Source organism: Gorilla gorilla, chromosome 2, assembly GCF_029281585.2.
Source record: "Gorilla gorilla gorilla isolate KB3781 chromosome 2, NHGRI_mGorGor1-v2.1_pri, whole genome shotgun sequence".
NCBI lineage: Eukaryota > Metazoa > Chordata > Mammalia > Primates > Hominidae > Gorilla > Gorilla gorilla.
The window spans coordinates 71,591,164-71,606,915 of record NC_086017.1 but is presented as its reverse complement, the minus strand read 5'-3'; the positions used below and the strand labels follow the sequence as shown (position 1 = coordinate 71,606,915).

General features: G+C 39.7%; 1 protein-coding gene and 1 pseudogene across 3 annotated transcripts in view; one reads left to right on the top strand and one right to left on the bottom strand.

Moving 5' to 3' along the window:
• PTPRG (protein tyrosine phosphatase receptor type G) overlaps positions 1-15,752 on the bottom strand; it is a 730,401-nt gene that overhangs the window by 540,974 nt on the left and 173,675 nt on the right. For all 3 annotated transcript variants that reach the window (XM_004034399.5, XM_004034398.5, XM_055383012.2), the window contains one exon: positions 4,648-4,752. In XM_004034399.5, the coding sequence (XP_004034447.3) occupies positions 4,648-4,752 (105 nt within the window). Of the gene's footprint in view, positions 1-4,647; positions 4,753-15,752 lie in introns of those variants that run through there.
• Positions 10,482-11,205, top strand: LOC101141714 (large ribosomal subunit protein uL1-like; annotated as a pseudogene).

Here is a 15,752-nt window from a genome sequence, read left to right as displayed (position 1 = left end):
CAAGATCCAATCTCAAAAAAAACCAAAAAACAAACAAACAAACAAAAAACTCAAATTTCTACTTGAAGTTACTCTAGATTTATGATTTATTTTTCATTTCTCTTTCCTGCATTGATGACCTGCCTAGCATGTGTTACTCTTTGTGCAATAATTATAGAAGTTCTGGGCAAACTCTAAAATTCATGAGCTACCATCACCTCAAGAAAGACAGAAATATACTTTAGCTGAGTAAAATTAATAGAAAAGAAATTGTTTTATTATTTCCAATGAGATACTATTAAACTACTGCATTTTTTCAGTACAATTCTATATGAAACATAACTCGTTCCCATTTTTGCCTACTATGTTGGTACAAGGAAAAAGAAATCCAAAGATATAAATCAATCATCAAATTACATTGCTATTATTATGTCAACAATAACTTATATTTATGTTCCATTTCATACCTTCTATGATGTTTTCATGTCAAAATCAGATATTATGTCCCCCTTTTTTACTAGCAGATGAAATTTAAGATCCAGAGAAACAACACATCTTCCAGTGACCACAAGAGAACTCTAATACATATCTCCAGGTTCCTCAATAAATAGTTCTCTATGCTAACATTACAGGTATTCACAAAGGCATTGTTTGATAGGCCTATAAAGGTAAAGTTTAACATTTCAAAAATAAATAAGGTGTCTGCATTTTCCAAGGTGATGCAGTGAAGTGGAAATAAAGTAGGCTAGTCTTAAAATGAGAAGTGAAAAGTTATACCAGACTAACATCTGCTAAAAACCCAGGCTGTATTACTATAAGCAGGAGTTGGCAAATATTTTCTTTTTTTTTTTTTCTTTTTTTTTTTTTAAACAGTCTTGCTCTGTCACCCAGGCTGGAATATACAGTGGCACGATTTCAGCTCACTGCAACCTCCACCTCCCAGGTTCAAACAATTCTCTTCCCTCAGCCTCCCGAGTAGCTGGGATTATAGGTGCCTGCCACCACACCCAGCTAATTTTTGTATTTTTAGTAGAAATGGGGTTTCACCATGTTGGCAGGTCTCAAACTCCTGACCTCGTGATCTGCCCACCTCGGCCTCCCAAAGTGCTGGGATCAGAGGCATGAGCCACCGCACCCAGCCAGCAAACTTTTTCTGTAAGAGGCCAGATATAGTAATATTCTAGGCTTTTCACCATTACTAGATATTTAATATTCAATATTACTAGATATTCAATATTACTGGAATAGTAACATTCTAGGTCTCTGTCACAACCACTCAGTTCTGCAACTGTAGCACAAAAGCAGCCATAGATAATATGCAACGTGATGGGTGTGCTTGTGTTCCAGCAGAATTTATTTTACAAAACACAGCTGCAGTTTGTAGTTTGCCAACCGCTGAACTTGAGGATAGTCTGCTTAACCCTCATGCCCAAATCCCAACTAGGCACCCCTTGAGAATTATGGCTGAGAGAATCTAACTTGTTCAGCTCTCAGAACTATCCAGTCATCACCCACTGTCAATCGCGACACTTGTGCATTCCAAAACCAACATTAATTGCAGCAAAAGTAATAACAGTCTCAAAAATAAGCAAGAAGTAATATTAACTACTTACTTTACGCCAGAGACTATGTTAACGTTTTCTCTTTTTTTTTCTGAGACAGAGGCATGCTATGTCACCCAGGCTGGAGTGCAGTGGGCGCAATCTCGGCTCACTGCAAGCTCCGCCTCCCGGGTTCAAGCCATTCTGCTGCCTTAGCCTCCCCGGCAGCTGGGACTACAGGCGCCCACCGCCACGCCTGGCTAATTTTTTTTTTTTTTGTATTTTTAGTAGAGATGGGATTTCACCGTGTTAGCCAGGATGGTCTCGATCTCCTGACCTCGCGATCCGCCCACCTCGGCCTCCCAAAGTGCTGGGATTACAGGCGTGAGCCACTGCGCCCGGCCTATGTTAATGTTTTCACAAACATCATCTCACTGAATCCCTGTAACAATCCTATGTGGGAAGTGCTATTAATCATTCCCAAGTCACACTTTTCCAACATCATCAAGTTATTAACAAAACTTCGCTCTGAACTATGGTTTGTCTATATGACTTCAAAATTCATACTCTCACACACTGCACTCCTAAAGCACCCATGGCATTATCTTAGGAGGAAATAAGACAAATCAGAGAATTTGAGGCCTCAGATTAAAATCTAGACTATTAAAGCAATCTTTCAGGAACTGCCTGCTTCATTTTGCTAAATTTAGAAACATTTCCCTCATAAAAAATGAGCCTTTTTTTTTTTTGTCAGTCCCACTTTTCAAGCATTTATATCCAGAGGACTATGCCTGTAGCTAATAGTCCCACATCTCATTTGCTGTGGTTTTAAGGTGCTGATCTGATGTACCCAAAGTAACAGGCCCCAACTCTTACTTCTTCCTGGCCTTTTTTACACATTGGCCAAATGCTAAGGAATGTCTGTGATGAACTCCAAGCCTTCTTGACATGAGAACCAATACTGCACCACGTCAGCACGAGCCAACCATAGATACTGTCGAATTGTCAGGAAGAACTGTTGCAAGCATAAGAACTTTATACCATCAGTTGATACCTGTCCCATTCTATTCTTCTTTTACTCTTATTTTTTCCATTATGCCTAACAAATGACTTCATTCAGTCTTCCAAACCAGTCCATATCCTTCCAAGCAATTCCTCAAATGACTCTCCTATCTGATTTCTAGGAAAAAAATCAACTGGAACAAGGGTTCACAAACTGTATAACCTGTGGACCCTATCCAACCAGCCACCTGTTTTTGCACAGCCTGCAAAGCTAGAATGGTTTGTATATTTTTTAATGAATGAGAAAAAATCAAAAGAAGAATATTTCCTGACACATGAAAATTATAAAATTCAAATTCCAGTATTCATAAGTAAATTTTTATCAGAGCACAGCCAGTCTGTCCAGAATTGTCAGTGGGTACTTTTAAGCTACAATGGCAGAGTTGGGCAGTTGCAACAAAGACAATATGGCTTTTGATGTTTGTTACCTAGATCTTTTCAGAAAAAGTGTGCCAACTCTTGAATTTGAACCATTAGTCCTTCTACTGCTGGAGGCAATACCCAAATTCAGTCACAATGCATTCCAGAAATACAAAATGGAGACTTCTGAAGTGTACCAAAGTTAAAGACATCAACAATCACTCCATCACAAAGATGGCACCACTTATGGTCATTCTTAACTACATAATGGGAAAAGTTTAAGGGCTTTCATCTCTTCACTGCCATTTGCAATTGGACATGCTAATGGGATATAACTTCCAATTTCCTGACTAACAGCATTATTATTCTAAACTGATGAACTGTAAATAGCAAGCCACTTTGTGCCTCCTCCTGACTGATGTCAGAGCCACAGAGTACAAAATGATAAATTTTCTTTGGGTTTCTTGGCAAGATGCTATATATATGTAATTTTGGCTTTCATCTGCCAATTTCCTTCATTTATCAGAAATGGTGACAAAAAGCCTCTAATTAGATAATTCTAATCACAAGGTACTGGGTGTGATGGAAAACTTCAGAATCACTATCTGTTCACTGCAAAACAAAACAGATAGGATATTCTCCCTGCAGGGGCAGCAGATTTATCAATAGACAAAAGGATGCAAAAAGCCAATAGATAAGGTATAATTAAAGATCAGACCTATAAATTTTACACTGACATAAATTTAACAGGATTTGCTGGGAGAAATTCAGGATTTAAACCCGAGCATCATTATGAAAAGAATACTTTCAGTTCTATATGCAACAACATTGCATAATACATAGATTTATTATTAAGACTAATACTCCATGCCTCCAAGCTCTTTCATAGAAGGAGTTTGAATTATTCAGTGCCAAAGTAATTTCCAAAGTGGTCTATCTTACTCAAGCATTCCTTAATTAGCTTTAATACATTTTCCATATATTTTTGAGCATCAAAAATCTCTTCTAGAAATAACAATCCACCTCTCATATTTTGGGAGTTTTGGGAAGCCTAATCCAGAAAAGTCTATCCCTAATTTTCGGTCTTCATTTTTGTCCCCTTAAAATGTAAGAAAATTATTTGCAATGTAACATTCAACATAGTTAGAACAATGCTCTCTCCCTTCATTAGCTCAAAGGGTAAAAGTAAAAATAAAAATGAAAAGGACTGCAGATTACCATCGAGTAGACAGCTAAAATATATTCAAAGAACAAGATGTGATTTAAAAATAAAGTTGCATTTCTTGGCTTAGAGCCTAATAGAGCATTCTGATATGTGATGTTTGTAATGTTTAGCAGACATTTAGCAGCTCAAGGCTAGCCATATATTTTCTGCTCTCTGAAATCACAGCCCCTGAAAAAACAGAAAAGACAAGACTACGTCTTTCAGAAAATTACAAGTTTGGTACAATAACTCATTAACAGTAAAGTTCAGAAATAAACGCAAATTGAGGGGAAAACAGGTTGAGGAAACAGGTGGTAGAGATAAATTAAGGTGCTTATAACCTTGAGGAAAATCAGGCTCGAATATTTCAACTTTTAGTGAACTACGAAAGATTTGAGCAAAGAGAACTCAGGCATAAAAGTGATTCAAAGTGTGCTTTCAAGTGAGTTGAATGGGATGTTAACTGGCCTGTGTGATCTCCATTAGAACAACTGGACTTACCAGAGTAGGCCCAGTACGGGTCGCCTGAAGCCTTGCGCCTGCGGATCTGCACCGCGCTGCCGTGTCTATTCTCGTGCAGGGCCCCAACGTAGCCTTCTGTCAACGCTGGAAGAGAGGGAAACCCACAATGAGACAAAGGCAGCACCCCACTGGATACAGGAAGGGTGTCAAATGAACACCATTGGGTGACTTCGTAGAATCATAGTCCTTGAGGATGACTGACTAGAACCAACTTATTTTACAAAAAAAAAAAAAACTATAGGAAAGTCCAGACAAATTATTATTATTATTAGGAATCGTTGACAAGGAACCTTTACTTGTGCCAAGAAGTGCAGTACACTAAGCACTTCATATACATTATCTTAGTTGATTTGCAAAACACCACCAAGCAGTACAAACAGTGATCCCAATAATGGGGCCCTTTTATGGATAAGCAAACTGAAGCTTCAACAACAGAAAGAACTTTAACTTGACCAAGGTCATACATACAACTAACTGGTAGACTTCGGTTCCAACTGCATGTATAAGTTTACGACCTGTGTGTAAAGACCCTCGGGCTCCATTTGATCTTTACAGAGCCAGGGTCATTCTATCTCTTTTACAGATGGAGGAACGAAGGAGCAGAGACACAAAGTAACTGGCCCCAGGTCACCCAGTAGGTATGCAGTAGATGAGAAAACCAGACTTAAGCATCCCTGCATCAAAGCCAGCCACCCAAACACAAGACAATCTGAAACCTAGGAGACTCCTTGTGATTAGTACCAGTCTTCCACATCCTTTGGGCCACTAACAGTCACCTCTGGTGCCAGAAGATATGAAACAAGAAAGCCTCCAAGGCCCACAATGCCCAGAAAAGAAACACTGATTAGTGATGTATATTTGAAATCTGAAAATCATTTCAATCCACCAAGCAACAGCAAAAATACTACTCTCACCCATTATGGAGAGCTTCCATCTGCCTGCTATAGCGTTCAAAGCCCTCTCTTCCCAGCTACCTCATGGATGCGGATTTCTTTTGTTGAGAGCCCACACCTGAAAACACTGATATATAAGAAGACAAATGTCACAGCTGCCTCAAAATCCAAAATGAAACGGAATTACATGCAAACAATATACCCCAGCTGACTATGATAACATTTAAATGTACCTAAACAAAAGCAAGCGTGCTTTCAAAGAGAAAAAAAAAAATTTAGGAAAGTTTTGGGAAGCTGTATATTCAATTGAAGACAAAGATGGGACCAGGAAAACACAACACATTCTGTATTCCAAATTAGTCAATGGAATAATATCGCCAAGATAGCATTAGCCTTTTAGACAATGTGACAGTCATGAAAAAAATTAAGAAACCTGTAGAGTACTTTATGCTTACACTTCAACTAAAAAGACTAGCATTAAAAGATGTAATGCTTGAACAACAGTATTCCACAGAGATGAGCCCTTTAGAGGGAAACAAGAATCCTATAAATTCTCAACACACGCCGAAAAAGTAAACCTGATGTCATTTATCTCTGCTCATTGGTCCTCAAAGAAAATTCATGTCAAAATCTAAGCTTCCACTCATTTTTCAGGTACAAGGAAGGTTTAGGTGCCTTCCATCCAAACCATTCTACAAATAATTATTCCCCATTAATCCTTCCTCTTTCCATCAAAACAGTGAGTAAAACACTGTCTTGACTATGTTAGTAATAAATGTGGCTTCCATTAGGGTATGTGGTTGAGCCTCAATTTCCTTGACTGTAAAATGGACCTAAAAATGCCAGCCTTCTAAGACTGTTACAAAGATAACGCAAGTTATGGTGAGCAGAGCACCTAACTCAGCACTGGGCATACACTGCTTTTGGTTTTGTTTTTTCTGAAACAGGGTCTTGCTCTGTCGAACAAGCTGGAGTGCAGTAGCAAGATCATGGTTCACTGCGACCTTAACCCCTGGGTTCAAGCAGTCCTTCCAACTTAGCCTCTTGAGTAGCTGGGACCATCGGCGCATGCCACTATGCTCAGCTGATTTTTTATTTTTGTAGCTGATCTTAAACTCCTGGGCTCATGCAATCTTCTCACCTGGTCCTCCCAAAGTGTTGGGATGGCAGGTATGAGCCACTGCACCCAGCCCTAGTGCTTTTTAGTGTCCGACAACATAGTGGAAATTTGCTGTAGAGGATCTGTTTTGTAATAACCATATCCCCACTCCAGCTAGCTGTGTGTCACGCATTGGACAGCTAACCCGCCACCACCAATGTTAGCTCTAGGAGTGAGCCTTGTTTGGTTCAAGCCAGTCAATCACTTTCAACCATTCTCGTGGCCCCAGTGATGCATTCAGGTATGGGCACACTGGCCAATCAGAGAGATTCTTCTTTCTTCCTGAAGGTATTAGACAAAGTGGAAGCCTCGGGGGGCGGTGGTTGAGGACCAAGTAAGGGATTAACAGAGGACCTTAAAATTAGAATCAAGGCAGGGGGACCAAAAAATCAATTCTGTTGACAAAATTTAAACTCTGCCAGCCTGGGTAACAAGGCGAAACCCTATCTCTACAAAAAATTAAAAAATTAGCGCGTGTGCCATCCTGGCTAACACGGTGAAACCCTGTCTCTACTAAAAATACAAAAACAAAATTAGACGGGCGAAGTGGCGGCACCTGTAGCCCCAGCTGAGGCAGGAGAATGGCGTGAACCTGGGAGGCGGAGCTTGCAGTGAGCTGAGATGGCGCCACCACACTCCAGCCTGGGAAACACAGCGAGATTCTGTCTCAAAAAAAAAAAAAAAAAAAAAAAATTAGAGTGTGTGGTGGCACACGCCTGTAGTCCCAGCTACTTGGCTGGCTGAGGTGTGACGATAGCGTGAGCCAGGGAGGCTCAAGTGAGCCGTGATTGTGCCACTCCACTCCAGCCTGGGCAACAGAGAAACTGTCTCAAAAAAAAAAAGAAAGAAAGAAAGAAAGTTTAATAAAATAACTGAAATAAAATATTTAAACCTTGGACAAAGCTGATTTGAAGCTAGCCCTCTCTGAGGGTCTATTTTTACTGGGACCAGTTTTACCTGCTAAAGCACATTTTTCTGTCTTTTGTACCAAAGAAGATCCTCAAATGATATCCATCGTATGCTTTAAACCATCACTTGAAATCCTGGTCATAAATTTCTCCATCCATAAAAGGCCATTGTTGTACTAGAGCTCTCTTAACCCTGGGCTACTTTAAAACCAACCAACCAACCCTATGCCTTGGACTTCACCCCAGACACACATATACATCACAATGTGGTATAAGGAATTGGACTTGAGCAACAGGACTGCCTGTCTAAAGGTAATTCACTTAAGACAGAAGTAAAAGGTACGGTTCTGCTACATATGACAAGAGGTAACAGAAGGGACAGGGCCATCCCAAGAAGGTAGGTTAATCTCATCTTCCTCACACTACCCAAAGTATTGAGGTACAACGTGGGTTTTCCACAGCAAGGTCAGCATGGGCAGGAAAACTGGCTTCTAAAGTGCATGCTGCATGGCTTATGAAGGGCTCTAAGCTCCCTGGAAATAGGGCACAGGCATATTCCTGAACTACTACTGTCAACTACTGTCAACCTACCACTCACAATGGAAATCAGCGCATGGTATGTGTTCATCAACAGTGAGGGAATGGCAGCCAGGCGCGAGGCTCACGCCTGTAATCCCAGCACTTTGGGAGGCCAAGGTGGGCGGATCATGAGGTCAAGAAATCGAGACCATCCTGGCCAACATGGTGAAACCTCGTCTCTACTAAAAATACAAAAATGAGCTGGGCATGGTGGCACGCCTGTAGTCCCAGCTACTCGGGAGGCTGAGGCAGGAGAATCGCTTGAACCCAGGAGGCGGAGCTTGCAGAGAGCCGAGATCGCGCCACTGCACTCCAGCCTGGCAACAGAGCAAGACTCCGTCTCAAAAAAAAAAAAAAAAAAAGTGAGGGAATGAATGAACACATGAAAGACCAAAAAGCTGATGGTTTCTGTGTTCTAGAGGGTAGTGATGGTAAGAAAATGTGTGTGTATCTATGCATGTTATGTGCCTGTTTACATAAGCCACAGGCAAAAACACCACCCAGAACCTCACTGACTCTCTAGCCACTGCCCACCTATCACAAACAGCAAGCATTTAATACATGAAGCAAAAAGAAAATGGCCCTGAGTGACCAATAAGCAATTCTTTAGGAAGGCAATTGTTCAGAAATGAACAGGGCAGGACTTTTAACCTCGGCACCACATTTTATTTTTTAACTAGATAAACTACTCATTAAAAGTGACTATATTTAGTTTTCCCATTTATTCCATCTCTGTCAATAATGTGTGACCTCTCCCCCTCCCCTATCTGTAAGAGCATAATCAAGTAATGTGCCACATGATAAAATTTCAGTCAATGAAAAACTGCATATATGATGCTGGTCCCATGAGATTATAAGGTATTTTTTACTGTACCTTTTATGTGTTCGGATATGTTTAGATACACAGATACTTACCATTGTGCTACAATTACCTACAGTATCCAGGATGGTAACATGTTGTACAGGTTTGTAGCCTAGCAGCATTAGGCTACACCATATGGTCTAGGTGTGTAGTGGGCTGCCTACTCCATCTAAGTTTGTTAAGTACACTCTATGATGTTCGCACAACAAAAGCGTCTGAGGACTAATTATCATTATTACTGGCACTCACATAATTTAAAATAAGACAACATTTTAAGTCCTCTCCTCAAATGCATTTTAATCGACGATGCTGTGATTTTTTTTAAAAACCAACTTTTAAAACTATTATTTGAACAGCAGTCAAAAAGTATATATAGAGTATATTAAGCAACTTAATATTTTATTGGCAAGGAGCAGTGATTTGCAAATAGAAACAGTCTGTGGTTCCCAAGTAAAGATACAGAGTCAGCACACCAAAATTCAATCAATTTTAATACTCTTTGTACTCTTCTAAGCTCAGACAGACAACCAAAGGTGGTGTGGCAATGATATGGTATGGCTATGAATCATGCTATTGATTTTCAATATCTTCTGTGCAGAAAATTAAATTATGCAAATGAATGCCTTTACGGATCCTCACCTTAATGTGAAATTGCATACTTGCTTATGTCAGCAACTTAATTACACAAAAATGGAGCATGCTTATGAAAATATGTAGTTTCACTTTTCAGAATAGACAATAAGTGTAAATCTGCCTATGGTTATCATGTGAATAACCAGAGGGAGGACATGGTGTTATGCAAACATATATTCTACCAAGTGTTACAGCACCAAGCCCACTATGGTTTATGGAGGGGAAGTCGTTTTTCAGTGAAAAGCTTAGGAGGACTTTTAGTCATGTTATAGCACAGAGAGAAATTGGAATATCAGTTATGTAAGACACAGGGAAGCCCAGCAGTATATGCTGTACATTGCTGCATTCTCCTCCTCAAAGAGGTCATCTCTAATGACATTTTAACCAACACACACACACACACACACAGACAGCCATGGCCTGACAAACCTGAGCATCAGGAATATCAAATTTAAGTAGTCTGAATAGTGTAATAATGAAATGGGTTTAGAAAGGAAGAATACAGTGACTCCCATCATACAGGAAAATTTGAGTCTCTCGATTTTGACAAGAGTGGAGATTTCAAAACCAATAGTATTAACTAGCCAATGATGCTTACGTCTCACTCAGCAGGAGGAATCTTAAGTCAAGTTGGTTGCTAGGCAGAGAGCTGAATGAGTGACAGGTATTTTCATCAGGGAGTTTCCATAAACTCTCTCTCTTCCCAGAACTTCTACTGAGCCTACCTCATTTCCAGCCCGAAGCAAAAAAAGATAAAAATATTCCCAGACCCGCTCTTTTCCGGTTAGCGCGGCGTGAGAAGCCATGAGCAGCAAAGTCTCTCGCGACACCCTGTACGAGGCGGTGCGGGAAGTCCTGCACCGGAACCAGTGCAAGCGCCGCTCAAGTTCCTGGAGACGGTGGAGTTGCAGATCAGCTTGAAGAACTATGACCCCCAGAAGGACAAGCGCTTCTCAGGCACCGTCAGGCTTAAGTCCACTCCCCGCCCTAAGTTCTGTGTGTGTGTCCTGGGGGACCAGCAGCACTGTGACGAGGCTAAGGCCGTGGATATCCCCCACATGGACATCGAGGCGCTGAAAAAACTCAAGAATAAAAAACTGGTCAAGAAGCTGGCCAAGAAGTATGATGCGTTTTTGGCCTCAGAGTCTCTGATCAAGCAGATTCCACGAATCCTCGGCCCAGGTCTAAATAAGGCAGGAAAGTTCCCTTCCCTGCTCACACACAACGAAAACATGGTGGCCAAAGTGGGTGAGGTGAAGTCCACAATCAAGTTCCAAATGAAGAAGGTGTTATGTCTGGCTGTAGCTGTTGGTCACGTGAAGATGACAGACGATGAGCTTGTGTATAACATTCACCTGGCTGTCAACTTCTTGGTGTCATTGCTCAAGAAAAACTGGCAGAATGTCTGGGCCTTATATATCAAGAGCACCATGAGCAAGTCCCAGCTCCTATATTAAGGCACATTTGAATAAATTCTATTACCAGTTCAAAAAAAAAAAAAAATTTCCAGACCCAAAGCCCCAATTTCTTCCTATAAAAATATCCTAAGAGTCACCTACTACTAAAGATATCAACGCAACTGTTTCCTATGTGCCTCATTTAATTTCCCAGAGCCACCGGACATAGTTTATAAGAATAAATGTTTTTATTCCAGAATAAAAAAGCAGATGTGTATCCCATCTGCCTTAACTGTGTCTTCGGGAGGATTCTGTGTAATCCTTACTCTCAGTGTTTCACAGAAATATTGACTTGCGGGGAAAAAAAGACTTGCAAGCTGTGTTAACTCTTCTGTGTTAATTTGCAGGCTAAACATTTTTCATACAAAGAGCCCGGCTCCTCTGAATACCACATGAAACAGCATTCTTGACATAGATGTTTTTTCTTAAGTTTTACTCTCAGAGAGATGAAAGGGTCACTGAGTCTATATTGAATATGAATAAATGTTGTTACATAATATATCCATAGGGAATATTTTTCCTACAAGATTGCAAATGCATGATTGAAATTAGAGTACAATGAATGTCTTACTGTTTTTGACAAAGGTGGTCCATTTACATATAGATTTGTGTATATGAATGTGAATGGAAGTCTGAGGTGTCCAAGAAAAGAAGATACATGGCCACAGAGGATTCCAAAACAACCCTGGCATTCATCCACAACACTGGTTCATCTGACTGTATTGAACCAGCCATGTCGACTTGACCTCTGCTATGTCATTATCTCCTACAGGGAAAAGTGATTATATGACAAAGGTTATGCAAAGGTGAAAGCAGAGTAAGTCTGTGATGAGAACATCCCAAAGTTCCATCTACAATATGGCTGCACATCCTATGATCAAAGCAAAACAGCGTAGTAACACATAAGGGTATTTCTCATTAACTGTATGTCCAATTCTAGGTCATTCCAAAGGACTTAGAAGCCTGGGAGAATAGGTCAGCTTCCATATAAAATTGAAAACATCAGAACAAAGAAATTCTGGTTCTCCAGTGCCAAAATGAAAACTACTTAGGGTGATGGGTGGGTGGTTCTCATATACAGAGTCCTAGTTCTTCTCCCAGATATACTGCCAAAACATAAGCCAACTAAAAACAAGCAACAGGCACTCACATTGTCAAATCTAGAACGAAGATATCCAGAATGGCAGACAAGCAGTTAAGTAGGTTGTTTATATCTATTTTAACGGTACATACAACAAACAAATTAAAGATCCCTCAAGGATGATGAAATCTCCATTGAGCACAATTTTCTCTAAATTTTAAAGAGCATTTAAGAACATTAAATCCCACACAATAGTCTAAAATGAAAATCTTTTTTTATGCCTACAATGGGCAAAAGTATCATATTAAGTTAAAAGTAATTAAATATTCTGATCAACCTCTCATTTCCTTTGTGCCTGTATTTCAATCAGTTGTAGTAAAATGTGCTCGGTGAGTGTCCCAAAAAGTAGAATGAAAAAGTGTGTTCCTTTGTAACCACTGCATTATAAATGGTGCTTCTAGTTGTTTGTAATACTGAGCTAACCTCAAATACAATAGACTATATTACACTAGATTACCTATTTTATCATATTCAAATATACTTACTGTTTCAACTATAAAAAGTTTTTTTCATCACCTTACAAGAATAAAGAGACCTAATATAGAGCCATGATGTTTTTTAAGTAAAATAAAGTACTAAAACTCAGAGGCAATTCAAGGGAAAGAGGAATCACACAGCAATGTCGTATCCTAGAGGGAAAAACAAACAGAAAAAAAAAAGCATTGTAAAAATGAGCTAAGCCAGGCAGAGAACAAAATACTGAAGTCCTCTATTATTTTACTCTTAAATAATGTCAGTTACAAAGGGCAGAATCTATTAAAAAAATAAATAAGGGCTAAAAGGGACAAAACATTGGAGTCATTCCTCTGCCATTAACTCTGTCAGTTTTAAAACTTCAGAAATTAAAAAATACACACTTTCCAACAGATCTCAGAAAAGATACACTTATAAAACTGATTTATAACGGAGTTCATTATACATTTGTGATGAAAATCTGAAAAATACCATGGTTCCCTCTTTCTCAGAAGCACCTTCCTAAAAAAATTTGGGCTCACGGCATCAAATATCAGACAGAAATAAAATGACTACTCTTTCAGGCCATTTTACTACTGTTTGATTCTCAAGGAATCAAATCTCCTGATTCTATAATATTACCAGGAAAATGAAGATCAGTGACAGACAGTGTTGGCGTAATATCAAAGGCCACAGACCTGTACTTTCCATTTTACAATTGTGGCATCTCTTTAAATCTTTAATGGCCAACATAAATGGCAAACAGCAGAGAGATTGCATGCTGGTGGCCACCATGCTGAACACGGCCACCCATCTGAACTTTTGTTTCACCCACTGTACATGTATGCCTGGGTGTATGTGTATTGCATTAGTTGCCAGTGTGAAAACCCCAGGAGAGAACACCAATATGTGTATTTTCATTTTTTTAAAATGCGAGAGCTGGGTCATGTTCCCAAATGGCAACAATATGCTATGTGAATAGCAAGTAGCTCTTTAAAGAAGAGTCATGAATATCCAGCTAGCTGCCTTCTCCACCCAGTCCCACTTGTTCATTTGTATTTCTTAAAGAGTCCCTGTGGCCATCTGTGTTTGCACCCATGGACGGGCCCAATCATAAGTTATTTACTAAATCAAGTCAGTTATTGCCTATGAGGAAGGCATCATTAAAATTACCATCAATACACAGGCCCATGTAATTCTTCCAGTAGTCCTGTAGCTTAGGTGCAATTATTCAGAAAAGGTATGTTACTTACATAAGAACACATAGGTCTGAACCAGATATTACTCTCAATCCTCTATAACGGACACTACAACTATACTTCACAAAATTGAATTTTAGGCATCATAAAAATATCTGTGAGTTAATATGAATAGCTACTCCACTTGCTCAAAGGTAAACAAACATCACAAGTGAAAAATTTCTACATGAGCCTCATAAAACTAAAAATGTAACAATTCCAAAAGAAACAAGTTGTCTAGGTTAGTCTTTCCACCACTATTGGCAATTGTCTAAGATAAAATCATGTTCCCAATATTATTAACAGTAAAATGTAGAGTGATTTTTCTAACTTCCAATTACAACTACACAAACTTTGGTTATTGTCTATAAATAACAAAGTCACTTCCAAGCCAAGCAGAAGTATGTATCAAATTGATCACAACCAGGAACAGATTTCTTTGTTCTTTCTCCACTCCCACTGCTTCACTTGACTAGCCCTAAAAAGAATTTTTTTTTTTCAAATAGGCCAAGTCCCATCACTTTGGAAGGCCAACCAGGGAGGAGAGCTTGAGCCCAGGAGTTTGTGACCAGTCTAGGCAACAAAGCAAGACCCCATCTCTACAAAAAAAAAAAAAAAAAAAGCAACAAAGCAAGACCCCATCTCTACAAAAATAAAAATAAAAATTAGCCAGGCAAGGTGGTTCCAGCTATTCAGGAGGCTGAGACGGGAGGATCACTTGTGCCCAAGAATCTGAGGTTGCCATGAGCCGTGATGGCACCACTGCACTCCAGCCCCATGGGCAACAGGGCAAGACCTTGTCTCAAAAATAAAATAAAAATGAAGAAGTAAGCATTAAGTTACAACTTGAGTTAAGGAAGCAAATAAGAAAGTGACATGTTGATTAATAAATTATCTTGATTCATGTTATCTTTCATTTAAAATGTGTAATTGTGACTGCCTAACACATTTTTATCCATGAGAAATAAGCTTGCAGTAAGCCAAGATCGCGCCACTGCACTCCAGCCTGGGCGACAGAGCGAGACTCCATCTCAAAAAAAAAAAAAAAAAGCAGATTCATCCAGCAGTTATTTGTCAGTTGTATAAGCCGAATAGAGCACCATGGTTAATACCTTTGTGCCAAACCCCAAAACAAACAATGTCACCTAACTTTGGTATTTGAAAGAAATAGTCCTTTTATATAGGCCTTTTATATAGTGGAGTCATTTTTACATACACATTCCATGTGAAATATTGAATGAAATAGGTTTTTTTTATATATATATAAATGGACAAAGAAACCCTATTTAAATGTGGTTGGGTACCCATTTTAAAACCTCAGCATAGGCCGGGCGCGGTTGCTTATGCCTGTAATCCCAGTACTTTGGGAGGCCGAGGCGGGTGGATCACGAGGTCAGGAGATCGAGACCACGGTGAAACCCCATCTCTACTAAAAATACAAAAAAAATTAGCCGGGCGCGGTGGCAGGCGCCTGTAGTCCCAGCTACTCGGGAGGCTGAGGCAGGAGAATAGCGTGAACCCCGGAGGCGGAGCTTGCAGTGAGCCAAGATCACGCCACTGCACTCCAGCCTGGGCGACAGAGCAAGACTCCGTCTTTTAAAAAAAAAAAATCTCAGCATATCCACAACCTCTAGCAAAATGTGCCAGGGGCAAGCAGATGATTAATAATTCCAGAACTTAGAAATGAGTAAGCTTCACAATAACAAAAATATCCACCAAGATAATCCCCAAACATGGTAGATGGTAGAAAACACCCTGAAT